Here is a 19,874-nt window from a genome sequence, read left to right as displayed (position 1 = left end):
GCCTTTATATCGGTCAATATGTGAGTGTGACAAGTACCGAAGCAGAAAATCGATACAGTTAGCACACAAAATTTGGAGAGTTTTTTAATGCACTCGAAACACAAGATGATACATTATGTATCATAATATAAGTAAAAAGATGATTATTTTTCAGTGTCATCTATTTATATTATGACATGTGTACCGATTTGTGTTTCGAGTTAATGAAAATTTTCTTTAAAAGTTGTACAATCTTTATGGTTTCTGTAATTTTATGAACTATCAGCCATATTATTTCTCTGCATATTTTTTATGTTAATGTTAAAAAATATTGTGTCAAATGAGATGATAGAAATGACTTTCCTTTTAAAAGAGTTTTTTTTTTTTTAGCATTCCTCCACTATAAATTCAATCGTGCCAGCTATATGTTCAATTACTTCAATACCTGTACCAGCTTCTATCATGATTTCACGTCAGATGTCGGTATAATAATTCGATCGCAACGAGACAAATTTCCAAATAATTTCAAAAATTTAAAGTTTCATGACACGTATTTGAATTAAAATCTTATGTGTTTCCTTCCCACCACTGAAAATATTTTAGATTTGAGACGCCAACTTTAGCGTGATTCAGTTATACGAACGATCTAATAAGATTAGCACATAATTTGTAACTTTTGGGATATATATACGTGAGAATCATACAATCATTTATATCACGTGTGATTATAGCACTTATTTTTGTTTAATTTATTTAATTTGAAAGTAAAAAAAAAAAGAAAAAAAAAAGAAGAAGAAAATGACAACTCGTAATGAAATAAAGGGACAATCACCATTGACATTTCAACAATTTGAAGTTTCCAAGACGTGACAAATTTTCCTTCAATTGACACAAAGTGGATTCTAGCAGAATGATTGAGAATACAGTTAACAAATGTGGAAAAATAAATTATATTCAAACACTTCAAATTACTTGTAAATGTTGCACTCATATTTAGAATAAGAATGTGATTTTGTAAATCCTAGGAGATATGAGAAAATATCTTATATTTTTATTAGGAATAGATTACCTATTAAATGTTGTAATCCTAAAGGGAAAGGTTTTTACCTATCCTATTACTATAACTAAAGGCACAATGGGGTGAATAAAAAACACCTCACAATTAAATCAATTTCTCTTCTCTCTAATTGTGGCCGGCCCCCTCTCTCTATAAACCCTAGATCGTTCAATCAAATAGGCTTACAACACGTTATCAACATGTTCTTGCGAGAAGCTAAGGAACTGACGCATCATAGGAGGAGGCTATCATCCACCAAATTTAAAGGCTTATTTGTTTTCTGCTAATCAGGTACGTTTAAAATAAAAGAAGATATTTGAAATATCCACAAAGCATGAAAACATTCCCCATGATGCATGAACCTCTCTATGTTTATATTTTCCTTTCAATATATATTTGTTTCATGCATCGCACAATTAAATTGTTACGTGGAATTTGTGAGTCAAACTATATAAAATAAATTAGAAGCAAATATGGGTTTCCTAAACCCTAGGTTCGAAAGATTGGGTATTTTTTTGTCTTACCGTGGGATGGCATCACCCTGATGCCCTTGGACTACTTGTGTAGCCCCTGTTAGTTTTGCTGCTTTCTTGGACAAAACCAAGCCTTGGCTTGGGTTCCATGTCGCACGGGCCTGTAGCCCTTCCCCCTTGCCATCGGCCCACGATTTGCATGCCGCAACCCTATGGTTGCTGGGCTTTGCAGCAGCCCTGTCCCACGCACATACAGCCAGCCCATTGAGGCTGGGCTTAGCTTCTCACGCTAGCGACCAAGGTCCTAGCCTTCGCTGGGACTCCTCGTGTGCTAGCCCACAAGCTAGCGTGAGCTGGGCTTGTCCTTGTGCCACCACACCCAGGCCCGTGGCTTGCGGCCACTGTGCTGCTTTCCTGCAGCCAACTTGAGGCCTTTTTGGGCCATGCCTTTTAATCAAGGCACCCAACCCGAGCCCAAATTATTTTGGGGCTATATTTTCGATCCAATAATATTATTTTAATATTATTTAGCTTCTACAATCAACCCCGTATGCCCCGATTTATTAAATTAATTAAAAATGACTTGCAGTCCATTGATCTGATAATGAATCCAAAATTATTGACCTGAAGATCACTTTTGGACATTCACAATTCAATAATTTATTTTTATACCTTGAACCATCACATACTTTCGTAGTAACGAAGCTCTCACACTTGAGTTCCCGAAGAACCTTAAATCCACTATATTCAAATTAGTATATTGCATTATGTGTTTCTTGCAAGAACCTCTCATTATGAACTAATTGTTCATAAAACTAAATTGAACCTGTAGTTTCAAATTTAGTGCCTTTGAAACTCGAAGTTTTCATTCCAAAACATACCACATGAAACCTGTAGTTTTCATGCATAAATTAAACCAATACATGTCTATAGAACCTGTATGTTCTACGATATATGTCTATGGCTTACCATATGACTACTCACGTTTTTCCCTTTGTTTTAGGGACATGTCAAACTTGAATAAACTCGATTTCTCTGGAAGAAACTATCTGAAGTGGGTTTAAGATATGAAGCTCCATTTCACTGCAAAGGGCATTAGAGCCACCATCGAGGCACCTATCGCCGACAAACCTGTTGACAAAGCTCAGAAGGCTACTGCAATGATCTTCATTCGAAGACACATCCATGATGCACTGCAGACTGAGTATCTCGTTGAGGAGGACCCACGCACCTTCTGGCTTGCTATAGCCGACCGTTTCGATCACCATAAAGACATATACTTGTTTGAAGAAAGACACGACTGGCAGCATCTTTGCTTCTAGGATTTTAAATCCGTGAATGAATACAACTCTGAAGTTTGTAGAATCCGTTCTTTGTTGAAATTATGCAAAATGGAACTAATCGAATCAGATCTTCTGGAGAAGACCTATTTGACCTTTTATGCCACCAATATTGTCTTGCAGCAACAATATAGGGCACAAAAATTCACCAAGTTTTCAGATTTGATCTCTGTTTTACTTCTCGCTGAAAAGTAGAACCAGCTTTTGATGAAAAATTATCAAGCTCGACTTACTGGTTTGAATGCCGCGCCTGAAGAACATATGACCTATTATAGCAGCTATAAATGACGAAAGAATCGTCGTGGCCGTGACAATGGGCAATTGTTGTGGATCAAATGATCATTGGTCACGCGTATGCCGAGCTTCCCCTGAGGTTATTGCCAAGTATCATTCCCGTCGTGATTTTAACTTTGCACATGTGGATCATCCGGAAGATGCAACTACATCAATGAAGATATCAGATTTTCAGGAGGCATCATCACCTATGGATGAATAAATTAGACATGTTTTTAGGTTGTTTACCCCTATTGGCTGAACCCATTAGGAGTGGCCGGCTCTACCCCCTATTTTGCTAGGTTTATGGTTTAAGGTTTAATTTTGAACAATTTTTCTAAGTATTTGGAATAATTTGTTTGGTTTTGGTTTGTTTTGAATTATGAATTGTTATTTGAATGAATATTATTTTCTAAAATTGCTTAATTGAATGAATGGACTTATATTTATGCATGTGACCAATTCAATCAATTTATTTCTAGGTATGTCTAGTGAGGAAGTTAGTTGTCTGGCAGATAGTGCAACCATGCACATCATCTTACATGAACGACACTATTTTACTAACTTCATACCCAAGAAAGCTCATTTGACAACTCTTTCAGGCTCATCTAACCTGATTGAAGGATATGGAAAGATACGTATCATGTTGTCTAATAGTACAATTCTGACCATTAAGGAGGCACTTTATTCTCCACGTTCTGGAATAACGTTGTTGAGTTTTAGAGATATTCGAGATAATCAATATCATCTTGAAACCACTGAAGATCATGGTTCTGAATTTCTTTGTATCACTTCATATGAATATGGCTAGAAGCATATTCACGAGAAGTTGGAACGCTTGCCGAGTGGGTTGTACATCACAACCATTCGCGACATAGAAGCCCACAGTGTGGCCGGCCTTATGCCTGAGTTCCAGGACACTTTGTTGCTTTGGCATGACCGTCTGGGACATCCTGGAAGTGACATGATGCTTTGTATCCTTAAATCTTCACACATACATAAGTTACATCCCTATGTTGGAGTTCCACCATGCAAAGCGTGTTATTTAGGGAAGTTGAATACTCAACCCTCATATACAAAGATTATTCACGACCCCCCTAAATTTCTTAAGAGGATTCAAGGGGACATTTGTGGACCTATCCAACCAACATGCGGACCATTTAGATACTTTATGGTGTTGGTTGATGCATCGACACGATGATCACATGTTTGCTTGTTGTCCACATGCAATGGCGTGTTTGCTAAACTCCTAGCTGAAATCATTAAGCTAAGGGCTCACAATCCTGATTATCCGATCAAGTCAATTCGACAGGATAATGCTGAAGAGTTTACGTCACAGACTTTTGACGATTATTGCATGTCAGTAGGGATTGATGTGGAACATCCTATGCCCTATGTTCACACCCAAAATGGCCTGGCAGAAGCTTTCATAAAGCGCCTTCAATTGATAGCTCAGACTTTGGTTATGAGAACCAAACTGCTGGTATCTGCCCAGGGCTATGCAATATTGCACGCAGTTATGTTGGTCTGCCTGAGGCCCACCGCAATCCAACCACATTCACTGTTACAGTTGGTCACTGGATACGAGCCTAACGTCTCGCATTTACGGGTGTTTGGGCGCGCCATTTATGTGCCAATAGCACCGCCACTACATACCAAAATGGGTTCTCAGAGAAAAAATGGGAATCTATGTCGGTTATGATTCGCCATCAATTGTTCAATACTTAGAACCCTTGACAGGAGATCTTTTTACCGCATGTTTTGCGGATTGACACTTTGATGAGACAGTTTTCCAGTCGTTAGAAGGAGATAAGCATACTAACGTTCCTGTAGGACGCCGCGAATTATCGTGGTATGCTTCCACTATATCTCATTTAGATCCCCGCACTGTCCAGTTTGAAACTGAGGTGTGACGAATTATAAATCTTCAGAGCATTGTTTAAAGTATGCCGAATGCTTTTAATGATCTAGCAAAGGTGACAAGATCACATGTACCCGCTACAAACACACCTGCAAGGATAAATGTACCCCGCGTACGTCAACAACTCGCCTGGGAAAGCCAGACTGTCCCCGAAGGTAGGGAGGCCGCACCCTCCACCCGGCAAGGTATATTGGCGGCTAGCCAATCACTTGCTTCGACCCTGAAGCGTGGCAGACCCTTTGGTTCAAAAGATTCACAACCCCGGAAGAGGAAAATGGCACAAACTAGTGACCTTAGTTTGAATTCGACCATCGCTCACTCATCTGTTCCAACGCATGAGGTTATTCTAGATTACGGTGATGCTTCATAAAAACCATGTCGGCCTCCCGAGAATCGTGAGATTTCGGTCCACTACACAGTATTGGATGAGGTTTGGAATATGAATGACATGATTGTCGACGATGCATTCTCGTACTCAGTAACTACTGACATCATGCTTAGCGATGACATTGAACCATGTTATGCCGATGAATGTCGACATAGAACCGATTGGTCAAACTGGAAACAAGCAATTCAGGTCGAACTCGATTCACTCGCGAAACGTAAAGTACTTGGACCTATCGTTCCTACATCACCACGCGTGAAGCCTGTTGGCTACAAGTGGGTTTTGTGAGGAAGCGTAATGAGAAGAATGAAATAGTGTGATATAAAGCACACCTCGTAGCGTAAGGATTCTCTCAGCGCCCTGTGATTGATTGCGAGGAGACGTATTCCCCCGTAATGGACGTTATAACGTTCCATTACCTAATCAGTTTGGTAGTTTCTGAAAAAATGAATATGCAGCTTATGAATGTGGTAACTATGTATCTTTATGAGGATCTAGATACAGAAATATACATGAAAGTTCCAGAAGGACTTCCATTGACTGGCTCAAATAGTTTTAGACCACGAAACACTCTCTTAATTAGGTTAAGGAGGTCACTCTATGGATTGAAACAATCCAGGCGGATGTGGTATAACCGTCTGAGTGAATATTTGACAAGTCAAGGTTATATGAACAACAAACTATGCCCATGCGTGTTCATAAAGAAGTCACATTCTGGATTTGCAATCGTTGCAGTTAATGTCGATGACATGAATCTCATTAAGACTCTCATAGAGCTTGAGGAAATTGCCGCACACTTGAAATCGGAATTTAAGATGAAGGATTTTGGGAAAACTCGATATTGTCTCGGCCTGAAGATCGAGCATTGTTCGGATGGAATCCTAGTACATTAATCGAACTACACCCAAAAGGTGTTGGGTCGTTTTAATGAGGATAAAGCGAAGCTTTCGAGTACACCCATGGTCGTTCGGACTCTAGATGCTAAACGAGATCCATTCCGTCCAAAGAAGGACGAGGAAGAGATTTTGGAACCCGAAGTTCCTTACCTAAGTGCAATTGGGGCTTTATTGTACATGGCTCAGTGCACTACACCTGACATCTCTTTCGTTGTGAATCTATACGCTAGATACAGCAATGCGCCCACACGTAGGCACTGGAATGGTGTTAAAGACATTTTCCGCTACCTCAAGGGTACTACGGATTTGGGCTTGTTTTATACCCGTGAATCTTCAAATGTTGCCGCCCCCTATGGTACTTGGATTGATTCTCACCTTATTGGTTTCACAGATGCTAGATATTTGTCTGACCCACATAAAGCACGTTCTCAAACGAGTTATGTCTTTACCGTTGGAGACACCGCTATATTCTGGAGGTCTACCAAGCAAACGCTAGTTGCGACTTCGTCTAACCATACTGAGATTTTTGCCCTACATGAAGCATCGCGTGAGTGCTTTTGGTTGAAAGAAGTTATGAGACACATTCAAAGCACTAGTGGTCTTACATCAGTTGTTGACCTTCCTACGACGATCTTTGAAGACAATGCAACATGTATTGAGCAGTTGGAGAAGGGATACATCAAGGGAGACAACACCAAGCATATAGCGCCGAAGTTCTTTTACTCACACCACCACTAACAACATCAGAACATTGAAGTCAAGCAAATTTGTTCCCAAGACAACCTGGACGATCTCTTAACCAAGTTGTTGCCTAAGTCTACATTTCAGAAGCTCGTTCAATGAATTAGTATGTGTAAATTATCTGAGTTGAATCGCTTGTAGTTCTCTTATTTAGAAGATATGTCTAACTCAGGGGGAGTATCAAGAAGCATACTCACATGATCTTAATGTACTCTTTTTCCTACGATTAGGAGCATTTTTCCCACTGGGTTTTTGCTAATGAGGTTTTAATGAGGCACCCATCCTGGGATGATCATACTTTGATGGGTTCACTACCTAAGTCCAGTTTGACGTTCGTTTTAGACATTATGCATACTTCTCACTTTTCTCCTTAGTCTATGGGTTTTCCCCATGCCTTGGGTTTTATCTTAGCGAGGTTTTGTGAGTTTTACTGCAAATGCATACTTCACTTAAATTTGAGACTTGCGATCACCTGTTGTGCCGATGACTTCATCAACTATTCTATCTTATCTGCTGAAAATCTGATGTGATGGTTTGTTGAGTATTTACACACTCAAGGGGGAGTGTTGCAGTCATATTTAGAATATGAATGTGATTGTATAAATCCTAAGAGATATGAGAAAGTATCTTATATTCCTATTAGGAGTAGATTACCTATTAAATGTTGTAATCCTAAAGGGAAAGGTTTTTACCTATCCTACTACTATAAATAAAGGCACAATGAGGTGAATCAAACGCATCTCACAATTAAATCAATCTCTTCTCTCTAATTGTTGCCGGTCCCCTCTCTCTCTCTAAACTCTAGATCGTTCAATCAAATAGGCCTACAATAATAAACATTTTTTAATTTTTTTAATATTTTTTGACACACCACTAACATTTAGTAAAAAAATATTAAAAATTAAAAATATGTGTGAAAAGTAATTTGAAGTGAGAATACAATATCTCATTTGGAAATAACACGCGCCAGCCATCCTTATCCTTTGGCGCTGCTTCTGTTTGTTTCTTTTTCTCCTGATTGCTGTATATATGTTCGCACTGCTTTCTCATAAGCTACTATCAAGGAATATGCAGAATGCAAAGCACTTCGTTTTGGTTCACGGCAGTTGCCTCGGAGCATGGTGTTGGTACAAGCTTGTTGCCCTACTCCGACATGCTGGCCACCGCGTCACCGCGTTGGACCTCGGTGGTTCTGGGATCCATTCCAACCAGATTCACGAGGTCACTTCCATTTGGGATTATGTCCAGCCATTGATGGAGTTCTTGGGTTCTATTCCTGAAGATGAGAAGGTGATATTGGTAGGTCATAGTTATGGCGGCCTTCCTATATCTTTAGCCATGGAGATGTTTCCTCAGAAGATTTCGGTTGCTGTTTTTGTCACAGCCTATTTGCCTCATTACACTTTCCCCCCCGGAGTCCTCATACAAGAAGTAATTGATTTTTGTATTTCTTTTTATATTTTGATTCATTTGTTACCATTTCATTTTGAGTTTAAACTAGCTAAAAACTGAAATGGTTATTAAACAAGCTCTAATTTTTCTTTTGGCTTTGTAAATTTTTTGTGTGATGGAAATCAAAGTTCTTGAAAAGGACCTCGGCGGAGTCGTTATTGGATTGCCAGTTCACATTTGGACAAAATAACCCGGAAAATCAGTTGACTTCAGTTCTGTTTGGTTCACAATATATGGCAGCCAAATTGTACCAGCACTGCAAACCAGAGGCTAGTTTTCTTACCTTACCCCAGATTAAATCCTAGTGTCCCAATGGTTGATTAAAACACAGTCGTATTGGTTTTATCTTTGCATGCAGGATCTGGAATTAGCTAAAATGTTGATAAGGCCATCTGGGATGTTCTTGGAAGACATGAACAAGGAAGGGTTGCTTACAGAAGCGAAATTCGGGTCGGTAACTAGGGTTTTTGTAGTGTGTGAAGAAGATGAGGTGATGAAAGAAGAATTTCAACGGTGGATGATTGAGAATAGTCCGAATGCAGAAGTGAGATTGATTAGAGAAGCTGGCCATATGGTCATGCTAACAAAGCCTATAGAACTTTGCCAATGCTTATGTGAAGTGGCTATGAAAACACCATAAGATGTTTTCAAATCTTCAATAAACCCAAATTGTTCCCTTTTTTAACTATTGTAAAGGGCACACTCTTTTGTCTTTTTCAAGTTTTTTCTCATTGCTACTCAATTTCTACAGTGTTATCAATTTTAGCATTTTGACGTTTTTTATTGTATATTTTTCCATTAACTATTTACGTGACTCACTTCCAAAAGGCAATCAAACACCACAACATCTCGTTAAGGGGATTTTTTGTAAGAAATTTATTTCCCTTGAACAATTTGGGTCTAACACAAAGCGGAATTGTCAAGGCAATTACCTAGGCAACCTAAAGAAGGTCTAACCGAGCATTACTCTTATCAGATCAAAAAAAAAGGACGGGAAAATATTCTTCCGAAAATGCCCTTAACGAGATGTTGTGGCGTGTTCTCATTGTCTTTCGCTTTTTAGGTAAGGCAGTCAACGGAGGAACATCCAGCTAAACACACAAAAGGATGAAATTGGTAGCATATCAAAATTGTGTGGCAGTATGAAAAATTCAAGTCATGGCCATTTTCAAAATCATCTAAAACATGGAGTATATTTTCACATATCTCCTTTTTTGTGTGGATAGGGGAGATAACAACTACACACTTTTTAGCTCATTTACACATTTATTTTTATTTTGGTCATCAAATTGAATAAAGTAAAAGAAAATAACGCTTAAAATTAAATAATGGTGTGTAAAAAGAGAAATAAGTAGTGTGAATATGATTTTCCTTTCAATATATATTGTAATCTCTACTATGTAGTGTGTTGTTTAGGTACATATAATGAAATTATGAAAATTTGGTAGTTGAAAGATACAGAACAGGAGCATGATCATGTGACAAAATGCTATTTTAATAAAAAAAAGGAAATGGTAAAACATAATGGGTCCACGAAAAGCACTTTAGTTCTCTATTAATGCATCCAACAATTGTCACATATATAAGCATGTGACTGACTTAGAGTGTTTATTATTCCAATTTAGAGTTGAGAATATTATTCTACGTCAAAAAATGAAGTATTATTCTAATCGTTAATTGATTGGAGTTAAATGCTCACATTTTACTATCAGCGTTCTAAGTCAAATATTGTTTTTGGTGAAGGATTGTGAAAGTTGGAAGAAAATTAAAACGTGTAGCTTTATTTGGGAGTGCGTCTCTTCTCTGTGATCATTGATGGGTTGAAGTCACTAGGTGGCCTCGAGGGAAATGGATCCTGTCCCTATCCCATTTATTTAATCCATCAAGTTCGGAGATCCAAATCATTAAAATTTATTCAAACGGTTAAAGTTATTATAACATTTAAAGTAGGTTCCTATTTATAATTGATAGATTAAATTTTAATAATCCGAATCTTCAAACTTAATGAATTACAAGAAAGTGATTCTGAGGGGATTTCTTTCCGGCATCCCGCAATAACATGACGTAGAAAAAATTATTTAGCCGCCAGCACAATGGACAATGATAAAGTGATGGAAAATCTTGTCGTCAAAAGAATTGCGAGTTGGATATTTTTCCTCTGGGATACCGGCCTCATCTTATCAAAAGAAAAATTCAAAGAAAATCAGATGATGCTTGGGTATTTATTGACATATTATGATTAGCGCTAGTTCTAGTTGGGCTTGAAAAGAGACGTTATTAACAACATATTATGATTTGTTAAACTTTTAAAAGATTAACTTTAGCCAAGGTTTAAAATATCAATGATATCGGAAATATCGGTAGTCCAAAAACACAGAAATTTCGATGGAAATATCGGGATATTATTGATATCGATAAAAATTGAATAAAAACCACCGAAATTGTAAGAAAAACTTGGAAATTTTTATTGAAACTTTGCAGAATATTTATTTAGTCAATTATTTATTAGTTTATCACAAAACATTGGAAGGAAATGCATTGCATGATGGATTTAACTGATTTAAGTTGATTATATAGCGAGCTGGCAAACATTGTGAGTGTAGAAAATATGTAGTAATTAATGAAAGAAGTTTAAATACACCATAATCATTTATATATAATGAATTAGTACAATATTTTAAATCTCATTGCATATATAATGAATTGTACTAATTCATTATATATTTTACACTTTATATATTGCATGGTAGATTGTTACACCCACCCTCGATTTAAATTGTATTTTCACTAAGTTTGAGTTTATTTTACTTTTAAAATTGTTTTTGAGTCTTAATAGGTGTGCCACGGGGCCCACCTTTGTTTGTTGCTCCCCGGGTCCAAGCTTTTCTCTCTCTCTCTCTCTCTCTCTCTCTCTCTCTCTCTCTCTCTCTCTCTCTTTTCTTTCCCTCCCTCACACTCTCTTCCTTTTCCTCTTCTTCCCCGAGTCTCTCTGTGTTCTCTCATCTTCCCGTCGAACACACACACATACCTAGTCATCGCACATCCTTCGTAGTACTCCGTCAACGGCATCATTATCACCATCTAAACCTCGTCTTTCTCTCCCTTTCTCTCCCTTTCTCTCGGTGCAGCTAGGATAGTGGAACCCAGGAACTCTCCGGCGAGTTCTCTTGATCATTCTCTGGTTAGGTCAGCCCCAGGTTACCTCAATTCATCTTGGATGTTGTGTGGTTGAGATCTACAAAGTTTTATCTCATTTTTTTTAACAAGCTAAACGAGATCGACCTGGGGAAGACACACCCAGCTCCGGCGAGGCCGTGAGTGTTAAGGAACTTTTTGAACACCTCCGACCGTTTCACTGCAAACGGAAGGAATAAAAACATTCCTCTCATCTTGTGTTTCATTTTGATACCTAGATCGGAGTCTACGGTGCTCTTTTACAGTCGGCCAGAGATGTAGAAGCTTTGGCGTTCTTCTCTGATTCGCACCAGTCTTAAAATATCGCGATATTATCGATAATATCGCGATATATTGACGATAATTAAGTGGATAAGTGTAAAAATATCGCCCTCTCACAAAAATAATATTATTAGTGAAATATCACCGATAATATCGATATTTTAGACCATGACTTTAGCATATTAGTGTAAAATTCAGGATATTAGTGAAAGATTTTAAGCACATGTTGCAAGAATCCTATGTGGACTTAACAAGTTAGGATAAAGGAGAAGTAATAGGTTGGTAATACAAATCAAATAGAGTTTGAATACGTATAAAGCTACATCCTATAATTGAGGAATACACTTCCAACATGCATTTGAAAATAAGCACTAATCACAACTGCTCCACACACGGTTCGATTGGGTGCAACAGGTGAACAACCAACCCTCCACGATAGATGGAAGTTGGCTATCATTGCATCTATATAAATGAATTCCCTGCTCATAGAGAAAGGGTTCTACGTTTAGGGGGTCTATCACCATTATAATATAAAGGTCTCTAAGTGAGTAGAAGAGTTCTTTTACAACCACCATGTCTTTGACAGGTAAGTCTTCTACTCATATACATTAATGTGTGATTTAGGGTTAATGTTGAGTTTAATATTAGTTCCAACATTTGGTATCAAAGTCAACTTAACAGCCCTAAATCCATTGTATAGTTATACTGCATGATTATGACAGATAGACATTCTGCCCTCCACATTTGTGTACAACCACTTTCATATCTGAGATGGACTGATCAGTAGTAACCAAGGATTTAAATATCGGTAATATCGGAAATATCGGTAGTCCGAAAACACGAAAATATCGATGGAAATATCGGGATAATATCGATATCGATAAAAATTACATGGAAACCACGGAAATTGTAAGAAAAACTTGGAAATTTTTATTGAAACTTTGCAGGATGTTTATTTAGTCAATTATCTATTAGTTTATCACAAAAAATTGGAAGGAAATGCATTGCATGATGGATTTAACATTATCAAGTTGATTATATAGCGAGCTGACAAACATTGTGAGTGTAGAAAATATGTAGAAAATTGTCTGAAATTGTAAAAAGTGATTGAACAATTAGTTAGGTGAGTCAGATCACACAGGCACACACACATAGACATGCCATCACACACGCACACAGATCTCACACGCATACGTCTCTCTCTCTCTCTCTCATTCTTGATCCTTCTCTCTTCTTCTCTGAGGCGCCTGAACTCTCTTCTCCCCCTTCTCCATTCTCCCACACACACACAGATCTCCCACTCTCTCAGACATGCCATCACACACGCACACAACACACGCACACAGATCTCACACACATACGTCTCTCTTTCTCTCTCGAATTCTTGATCCTTCTATCTTTTACTCTGAGGCCTAAGCTCTTTTCTCCCCCTTCTCCATTCTCCCACACACACACAGATCTCCCACTCTCTCTATCCTTCTCCCACACACACGCACAGAGACCCAAGGTCTCTCGATCCTTCTCCCACTCTCTTGATCCTTCTGCTCCTCAGTCCGACAATCTCGAATCCCTCTTCCTTTTCAGAAACCAGCTTTCTGGGTGTCGCCGCCGTTGATCGTGGCTCTGGCGAAGTCGGAATTGGCTCAGTCGTCTGTGGCGGTGCGCCGCTGAGCAAGAAGTTGGCTCAGTCATCTGGTTCGTCTTCGACTCGAAGAAAACAAGTTTTCAGGTGAGATTCCATTGAAACCCTAAACCCTAAACCGACATCACATATGTTGAATCGTTGATTACCTCTTGCATGCGTGAAATTTGAAGTTTATATGTGAAATTGAAGTTAAAAATCGTGTTTTTGCAAGGTTTTTGGGACGAAATCAGCTCGGGAATAGGCACACCATCTTCGGCGTTCTTCTCCGACGTTCGGCTCGGAGTCCGATTGCACCGTTCAAAAAAATATCGCGATATTTTGACGAAAACCATTCGGATACCTATTTAAATATCCATTGCGCGAAAAACCGATAATATCGGCGATATTTCGCCGATATTATCGGCATTTTCTTCCATGGTAGTAACATAAAAAAAAAAAGGACTTACCATAACCATCAATAAGATAGAATCTGCCTTCAAATTGAAAAAACATTTGGTCCCGTGGATGACAAGGTTCGCAAAACCCAAATAAATTTGGGAAGACATCAACGAATTTGCGGGTTTTCATAAGGATGTTTTATCATTGTCAGTGGGTATCGAACTGTATCACTAATAAATCAAGATCATTGGGGTTGTAGTGACATCGCAAAGGGTGTGTATATCATTTGCAGTCAAACGCCATAACTTGCAAACAAAGATAAGTTATTTTGGCGACTCCAGTCTCTCCACAACTAAATTTAAAGCTTTCTAGGCAACGTAGCCCAATCTCGATCCATAGATTCGCTTGGCAATTGGGTAGGGTACGAGTTGCTCTTAGTGTTTTATTTGACATGATATTAAAGCTTTCTAGGCAACGTAGCCCAATCTCGATCCATAGATTCGCTTGGCAATTGGGTAGGGTACGAGTTGCTCTTAGTGTTTTATTTGACATGATACTAAACTACTTTAGTTATTGTTAGGTTCTCATTTGTTGATAACTATTCACCTTGGGTTTTATCTTTTCTGCTCCTATACTAACAGTTTGTAGTAAAATGTTTAGAACAATTAAGAACATTGTTCGAGTACAGTAAAGGAAGAATATTTGTGGTTTAAAACTCATGAAATGTTCACATTGTTTTCCAAAGAAGGGGATGTATAAATTGTTGGTAGTTTTAATTAGTGTATGGCATCATGTAGATCAGGCCATATTCTTGTCCAAAGACTTGTAATAATTGCATGATAAGATCCTTGAATGATGGCTATACAATGAAGGTGAATGGCAATTTATATCTCTTGCCAAAGGTGTGATATAAACATGCATTTAACAATCACTAATGGTTGTTTCAAGTTTTTCATGTCTTCAACAGCCAAGAATTTTATTCACGACAAGAAAAGGAAAGATAAAGGCTCTTCTTGATAGGTGTAGAGGTCGCGTACACCCGAGCGTACTAGATCATGACACACTTGCTCCCGCATTTACTCTATCTCCAGTTCTCGGTCTCCAGACTGTTGGTATTTGAGTTTACGAACTAATACCAAATATATGGGTGATACTTCATTTGATTTGTTGTTATTGTCACTGATAGTGTTAATTAGTGAGTCACAGATTGAGAGTGTGACTTAATGATGATATATTTATGAGTGATTTAATTTGATTGGCATCTGAATTTTGATGGAATCAACCTATCACTATTTTGGTTGAATCTGATCCAAAACCCCTTTGTTTTCCTATTATCAAGTTATCAATTGCTCAAAAATTGTGTATGTGTGAGTAATTTAAAGGAAAAATAGAAATACTTGATATCGATTTGCAGTGCATGTAATCGATTCATCTATGGGAGTAAGAACCATCTATGTTATTTCTATATGTGATTGGAGCCCGACAAAACCCTTACAAAGAAGTTAGGTTGCGTTTGGTTTTGGATGTCATTCCTAAAAACAAAAAAAAAAAAAGAAAAAAAAAGTATGCTTAATTGTTTTTTACCTCTTTTGTTGATCTTATTGTGAAATAAAGCATTACGTTTTATAAGCCGTGGGTTTTCACTTTTCACTTGTGCCTTCAATTATCGATTGCCCAATGTCTAGTACTTAATGAAGGATTGTAATGGGTGACTGATTGACCTTTATTTTGTTCAAATTGTGGAAAATTGCTATCCTTGTCAATCCAAGCTTGTTAATTATGCTATAAAGTACACAATCCAACTTAAAAGAACCACCCATGTGGTTGAATGAACAAAGGACATGATGAATACCTTGCAAAACACGTGGATGAGCTTTACCTTTTGATATGCCATTGATCATTATAAGTCAACTCGGTTGGTGAAGAAACATTTTATGTGCAATAGTATTGTTTGAGATTTTTCAATTATTGGATTGGAGTAATTTTGAACTTGAACTTTGGTGACTCTGTTTTACCTCATATATGATTTCCTACTTTTGTTGTTACAAAATAATGTTCATCATTTAGTTTGAGTCCAAGTGATATAATTTTGGCAATCATCTTTCTCAAAACTAAAGCTACTGTTAGCGATATTTTCTCTTACGGCTGTATAAGAGTCTACCTTAACACCATAGTTAGGGGTCCCTAGCAAAATTATAACTTGCTCTAGGCTTGTATGCTCTGAATACATTGATGAGTGGTGGTGTCATAGCAAAGGGAACCATTGTAATATGTCGATGGTCCTTGTTTTGTTCATGTGATTATAATTGTTTGCAATTATAATTGTTCACGTTAATGCTTTTCTTGATAAGTCTTATTCAGGAATGATGCCAACGGAAAATAATTAAGGTTGTAACCTTTGGAACAAATAATCATGTTACTTTAACCATAGACAAATGTTTATTAAATCTTCACTAAAGTGAGATTTTATGGAAATTTTGGTCCGGGTGCTGTTCTTTGTTTGGTAGCATATTGGATGGTAGAAGAGGTTACATTGCATGCTTTTGCCGAAACCATTCAGAAAGAGAGGAAACTAATTGGTGCTCTAGGCCATAAAAAATGGTTATATATATATATATGTATGTATGTATGTATGTATGTATGAACGAATCATGTAGTCAAATGGGTTTTCTTCAATTTCACTGATTTGTGATTTGTTAAGTTGTAGTATAAATATTATGGGTTATTTGCAAATTCTAGTTTAAAACTTTTGATACATTTGAGTGAATGCCGAGGTTTTTGGATATAGATGCATGAATTTGTCAAAGTCTTAGATGAGGTGCATTTTAGGTGTGAGTTAATTGGCATCTAATCCAAAAGTAACTTTTGATACATTTGAGTGAATGCTGAGGTTTTTGGATATAGATGCATGAATTTGTCAAAGTCTTAGATGAGGTGCATTTTAGGTGTGAGTTAATTGGCATCTAATCCAAAAGTAAATGAAAACGTGCGGATGAAAAATCATGGTTTATGAAGAGAAAATGGTGTGTGTGTGTGTGTGTCTATACAAAAGGGAGGGGGGGGGGGGGGGAGGGGATGAGGTTAAGTGGAATTTCCTTGAAAATAATATTCTCTTTATATTTAGGGAACTGAACTTGAATTGGGTGTAAAATGAGAAATATATGAATGGTTTGAGATGTTTCAAGTGTATTATTTTTTCTAAGAGAATTAAGTTGACTATTTTCTTGTCCAAAGACTTGAAGTCTTTTGTTGTTTTCGTAATCTCTTACATGACTGTTATACAATAAGGTTATACAATCCATTATCAAATGGTGGTTGTTTATGTTTCTTGCCCAAAGATGTAACATAAACATGCATGAACGATGGATATGAAAGATTTGTATGTGAAAGAAGAAGTGAGAAAAGGTTCAGTGTTGATTAAGCACGTTGATATGAAACTGATGTTAACTGATCCTTTGACAAAACCACTGATTTTGGGAATTTTCAAGGAACATGTCGCAAACACGAGTATGTATGATGATATTGGTATTGAGCAATTAGTATTATTTATGTTGATTACATGACTAGAAAAGTTCTCTTGATTCATGCTGTTTTCTTTGCATTGTGTCTGTAATTAGATTTGGACTGGTAGGCTCTTGCAAACCATAAATTGTCAAACCAATTTGGGACGGGAGAACCTTTTACGGAAAGTATACCTGTGTCAAGGTCCTCTTCAAAGCTTTGTCTATTTACAACTGGGCGAGCTAGTTGTATTTCTTATTAGGTGGTAAAGTTTTGACCGTGAACCATTATGTAGAAATAGAATCCATGGTGCTGGATGCTGCCTTTGTCTTTTGCTTGTTCTTACAAAATGGAAGTTTGAGGGCACAATAGTAATGCGTATTGGAGTGGGAATTTATTCCTAAGGATGATTAGGTGATGCTTTAACCATGTAGAAGAAAACTCCTTGGCCAAGCTAATGCTTGTTTTCATTGTGTCTCCGAGAAAGCTACATCCTATAATTGAGGAATACACTTCCAACGTGCATTTGAAAATAAGCACTAATCACAACTACTCCATACACAGTTGAATTAGGTGCAATGGGTAAACAACCAACCCTCCACGATAGATGGAAGTTGGCTACCATTGCATCTATATAAATGAATTCCCTGCTCACAGAGAAAGGGTTCTATATTCACGGGGTCTATCACCATTAGAATATAAAGGTCTCTAAGTGAGTAGAAGAGTATCAACAGGTAAGTCTTCTACTCATATACATTAATGTGTGATTTAGGGTTCATGTTCAGTTTAATATTAGTTCCAACACGTGTGACTCAATAAATGCATGATACCACGTGAGGGGGATTTTGAATTTACTGAGTTTGAAATTAGGTTTTATTTCCTTCTTAGGAAACTCATGATTCCACGTCATGAGTTTGAGAGTGTTGGAAGATATTAAAAGAAAATAGGCCAAATTTTTTTTTGTGATCCTTATGGTGAGAAGTAGTTTTAATCTGCCCCTGAGGTGAAAAAACTATTAATCATGACCCAATGGTCTCATCTATTAGAAATCTTAGGCCGAATTATAATTTCTTTCAAAACTCTATCCCCATGAATGGGTTAAAAGGTCAATTTCGTTGATTGTCTATGATCCCGACTTCGAAAAGTCGCAATGTTTAACTATATAAGGTATGGAAATGTTAGGATTTTACCATGACTTAGTTACTTTTACTTAGTGTAATGGGGTAATAGTTAAAGGGTGACTCACTACTAGGGTTTCCAAGTCGTTTGTCTGTAGTGGTGTTGTGGGGCTATATATAAGTCTCTGTAATTCCGTTTTGAAGCATGAATGAAAACTGAACTTTATCTTTTCTTTTGCAAATTTCCTTTTCTCTGTTCTTTCCCTATTGGGAGTTGTTGGAATCTACCATTTGGTATCAGAGCCCAGGTGTGCATCTATGGGCAAAAGCAAAGCAGTGACTGCAATGGCCGACGTGACCGACGAGGAGCTTGACCATGAGTTCCAGCACCAACAAATGTTCAACCAGATCCAAGAATTTCACGAATCACTGTCGATGATGAACCTCTGCCATGATGATCTTCAGTAACACATAGCCGATATACAACATTCACTGGCTGATTTGTGGGTCTATAGGGTTTGTCAAAAGCAATTTTAGGCAACATTGCTCGAAGAACTTCGATCCCTCAAAACTCCACCTCCACCCCCGCCTACCTCCCAAATCCCCATCGGCCCCATTCCGATCTCTCTGAGCTCCACCCCTTTCGCCGTCCCTCCACTTACTTGGGGTATCTCCTCACCCCAACCCCTTACATCTAACCACCCTCCCGGCGCCTACCTACCTACCGAACCATCTTCTCTCTCCTACACCACTCCCCTTTCTGCTTTTACACAGACCGTGAGCCGACCCTCCACTTCTCGGTATAACCCTCCACCCACTTCCACGAGCCTTCCTTTCCCTACCTTGCCCCATGAACCTTACACCGCTCACCCATATCATCCTTCTTCCCCCATCTTCTCGGGGCCAAAACACTTAAAGATCGAACTTCCCCGTTTCTTTAGGGAGGATCTCGATGGCTGGGTCACTATGGCCGAAGAGTTCTTAGAGTATCACGAGGTCGAAGACAGCCGCCGGGTAACCGTGGCCGGTCTCCACCTCGGTGGGGATGCTGCCCACTGGCTCTGCTGGTTTAAGATCAGATTTCCACATTCATCTTGGGCCACACTCATGACTCAGTTGCTACAGCAGTTTGGGTCCACGGATGCCTTAAAATTCAATATGGCTTTGTCCCACATCACCCAAACGGGCCCGGTTGAAACTTACGTGGGCCACTTCATCAGACTCTCTTGTCGGACCCCGGATTGGACTGAAGCCCAACT

General features: G+C 38.2%; 2 protein-coding genes across 2 annotated transcripts; both read left to right on the top strand.

The window, feature by feature from the left end:
* The first annotated feature begins 6,387 nt into the window (after nucleotides 1-6,387).
* On the top strand, nucleotides 6,388-7,062 carry LOC139191163 (secreted RxLR effector protein 161-like). The gene has a single exon (XM_070811728.1). It carries the CDS (start codon nucleotides 6,388-6,390, stop codon nucleotides 7,060-7,062), a length of 675 nt encoding a protein of 224 aa, XP_070667829.1.
* Nucleotides 7,063-8,054: 992 nt separating this feature from the next.
* On the top strand, nucleotides 8,055-9,285 carry LOC103402642 (methylesterase 10). The gene is made up of 3 exons (XM_008341390.4): nucleotides 8,055-8,496; nucleotides 8,646-8,786; nucleotides 8,876-9,285. The coding sequence occupies exons 1-3, from the start codon at nucleotides 8,095-8,097 to the stop codon at nucleotides 9,155-9,157; spliced, it is 825 nt and encodes a 274-aa protein (XP_008339612.3). The 5' UTR covers nucleotides 8,055-8,094; the 3' UTR covers nucleotides 9,158-9,285.
* The last annotated feature ends 10,589 nt before the right edge of the window (nucleotides 9,286-19,874 follow it).

Source organism: Malus domestica, chromosome 02 (genome assembly GCF_042453785.1).
Source record: "Malus domestica chromosome 02, GDT2T_hap1".
Lineage (NCBI taxonomy): Eukaryota > Viridiplantae > Streptophyta > Magnoliopsida > Rosales > Rosaceae > Malus > Malus domestica.
This window is presented reverse-complemented; position numbering and strand designations above follow the sequence as displayed.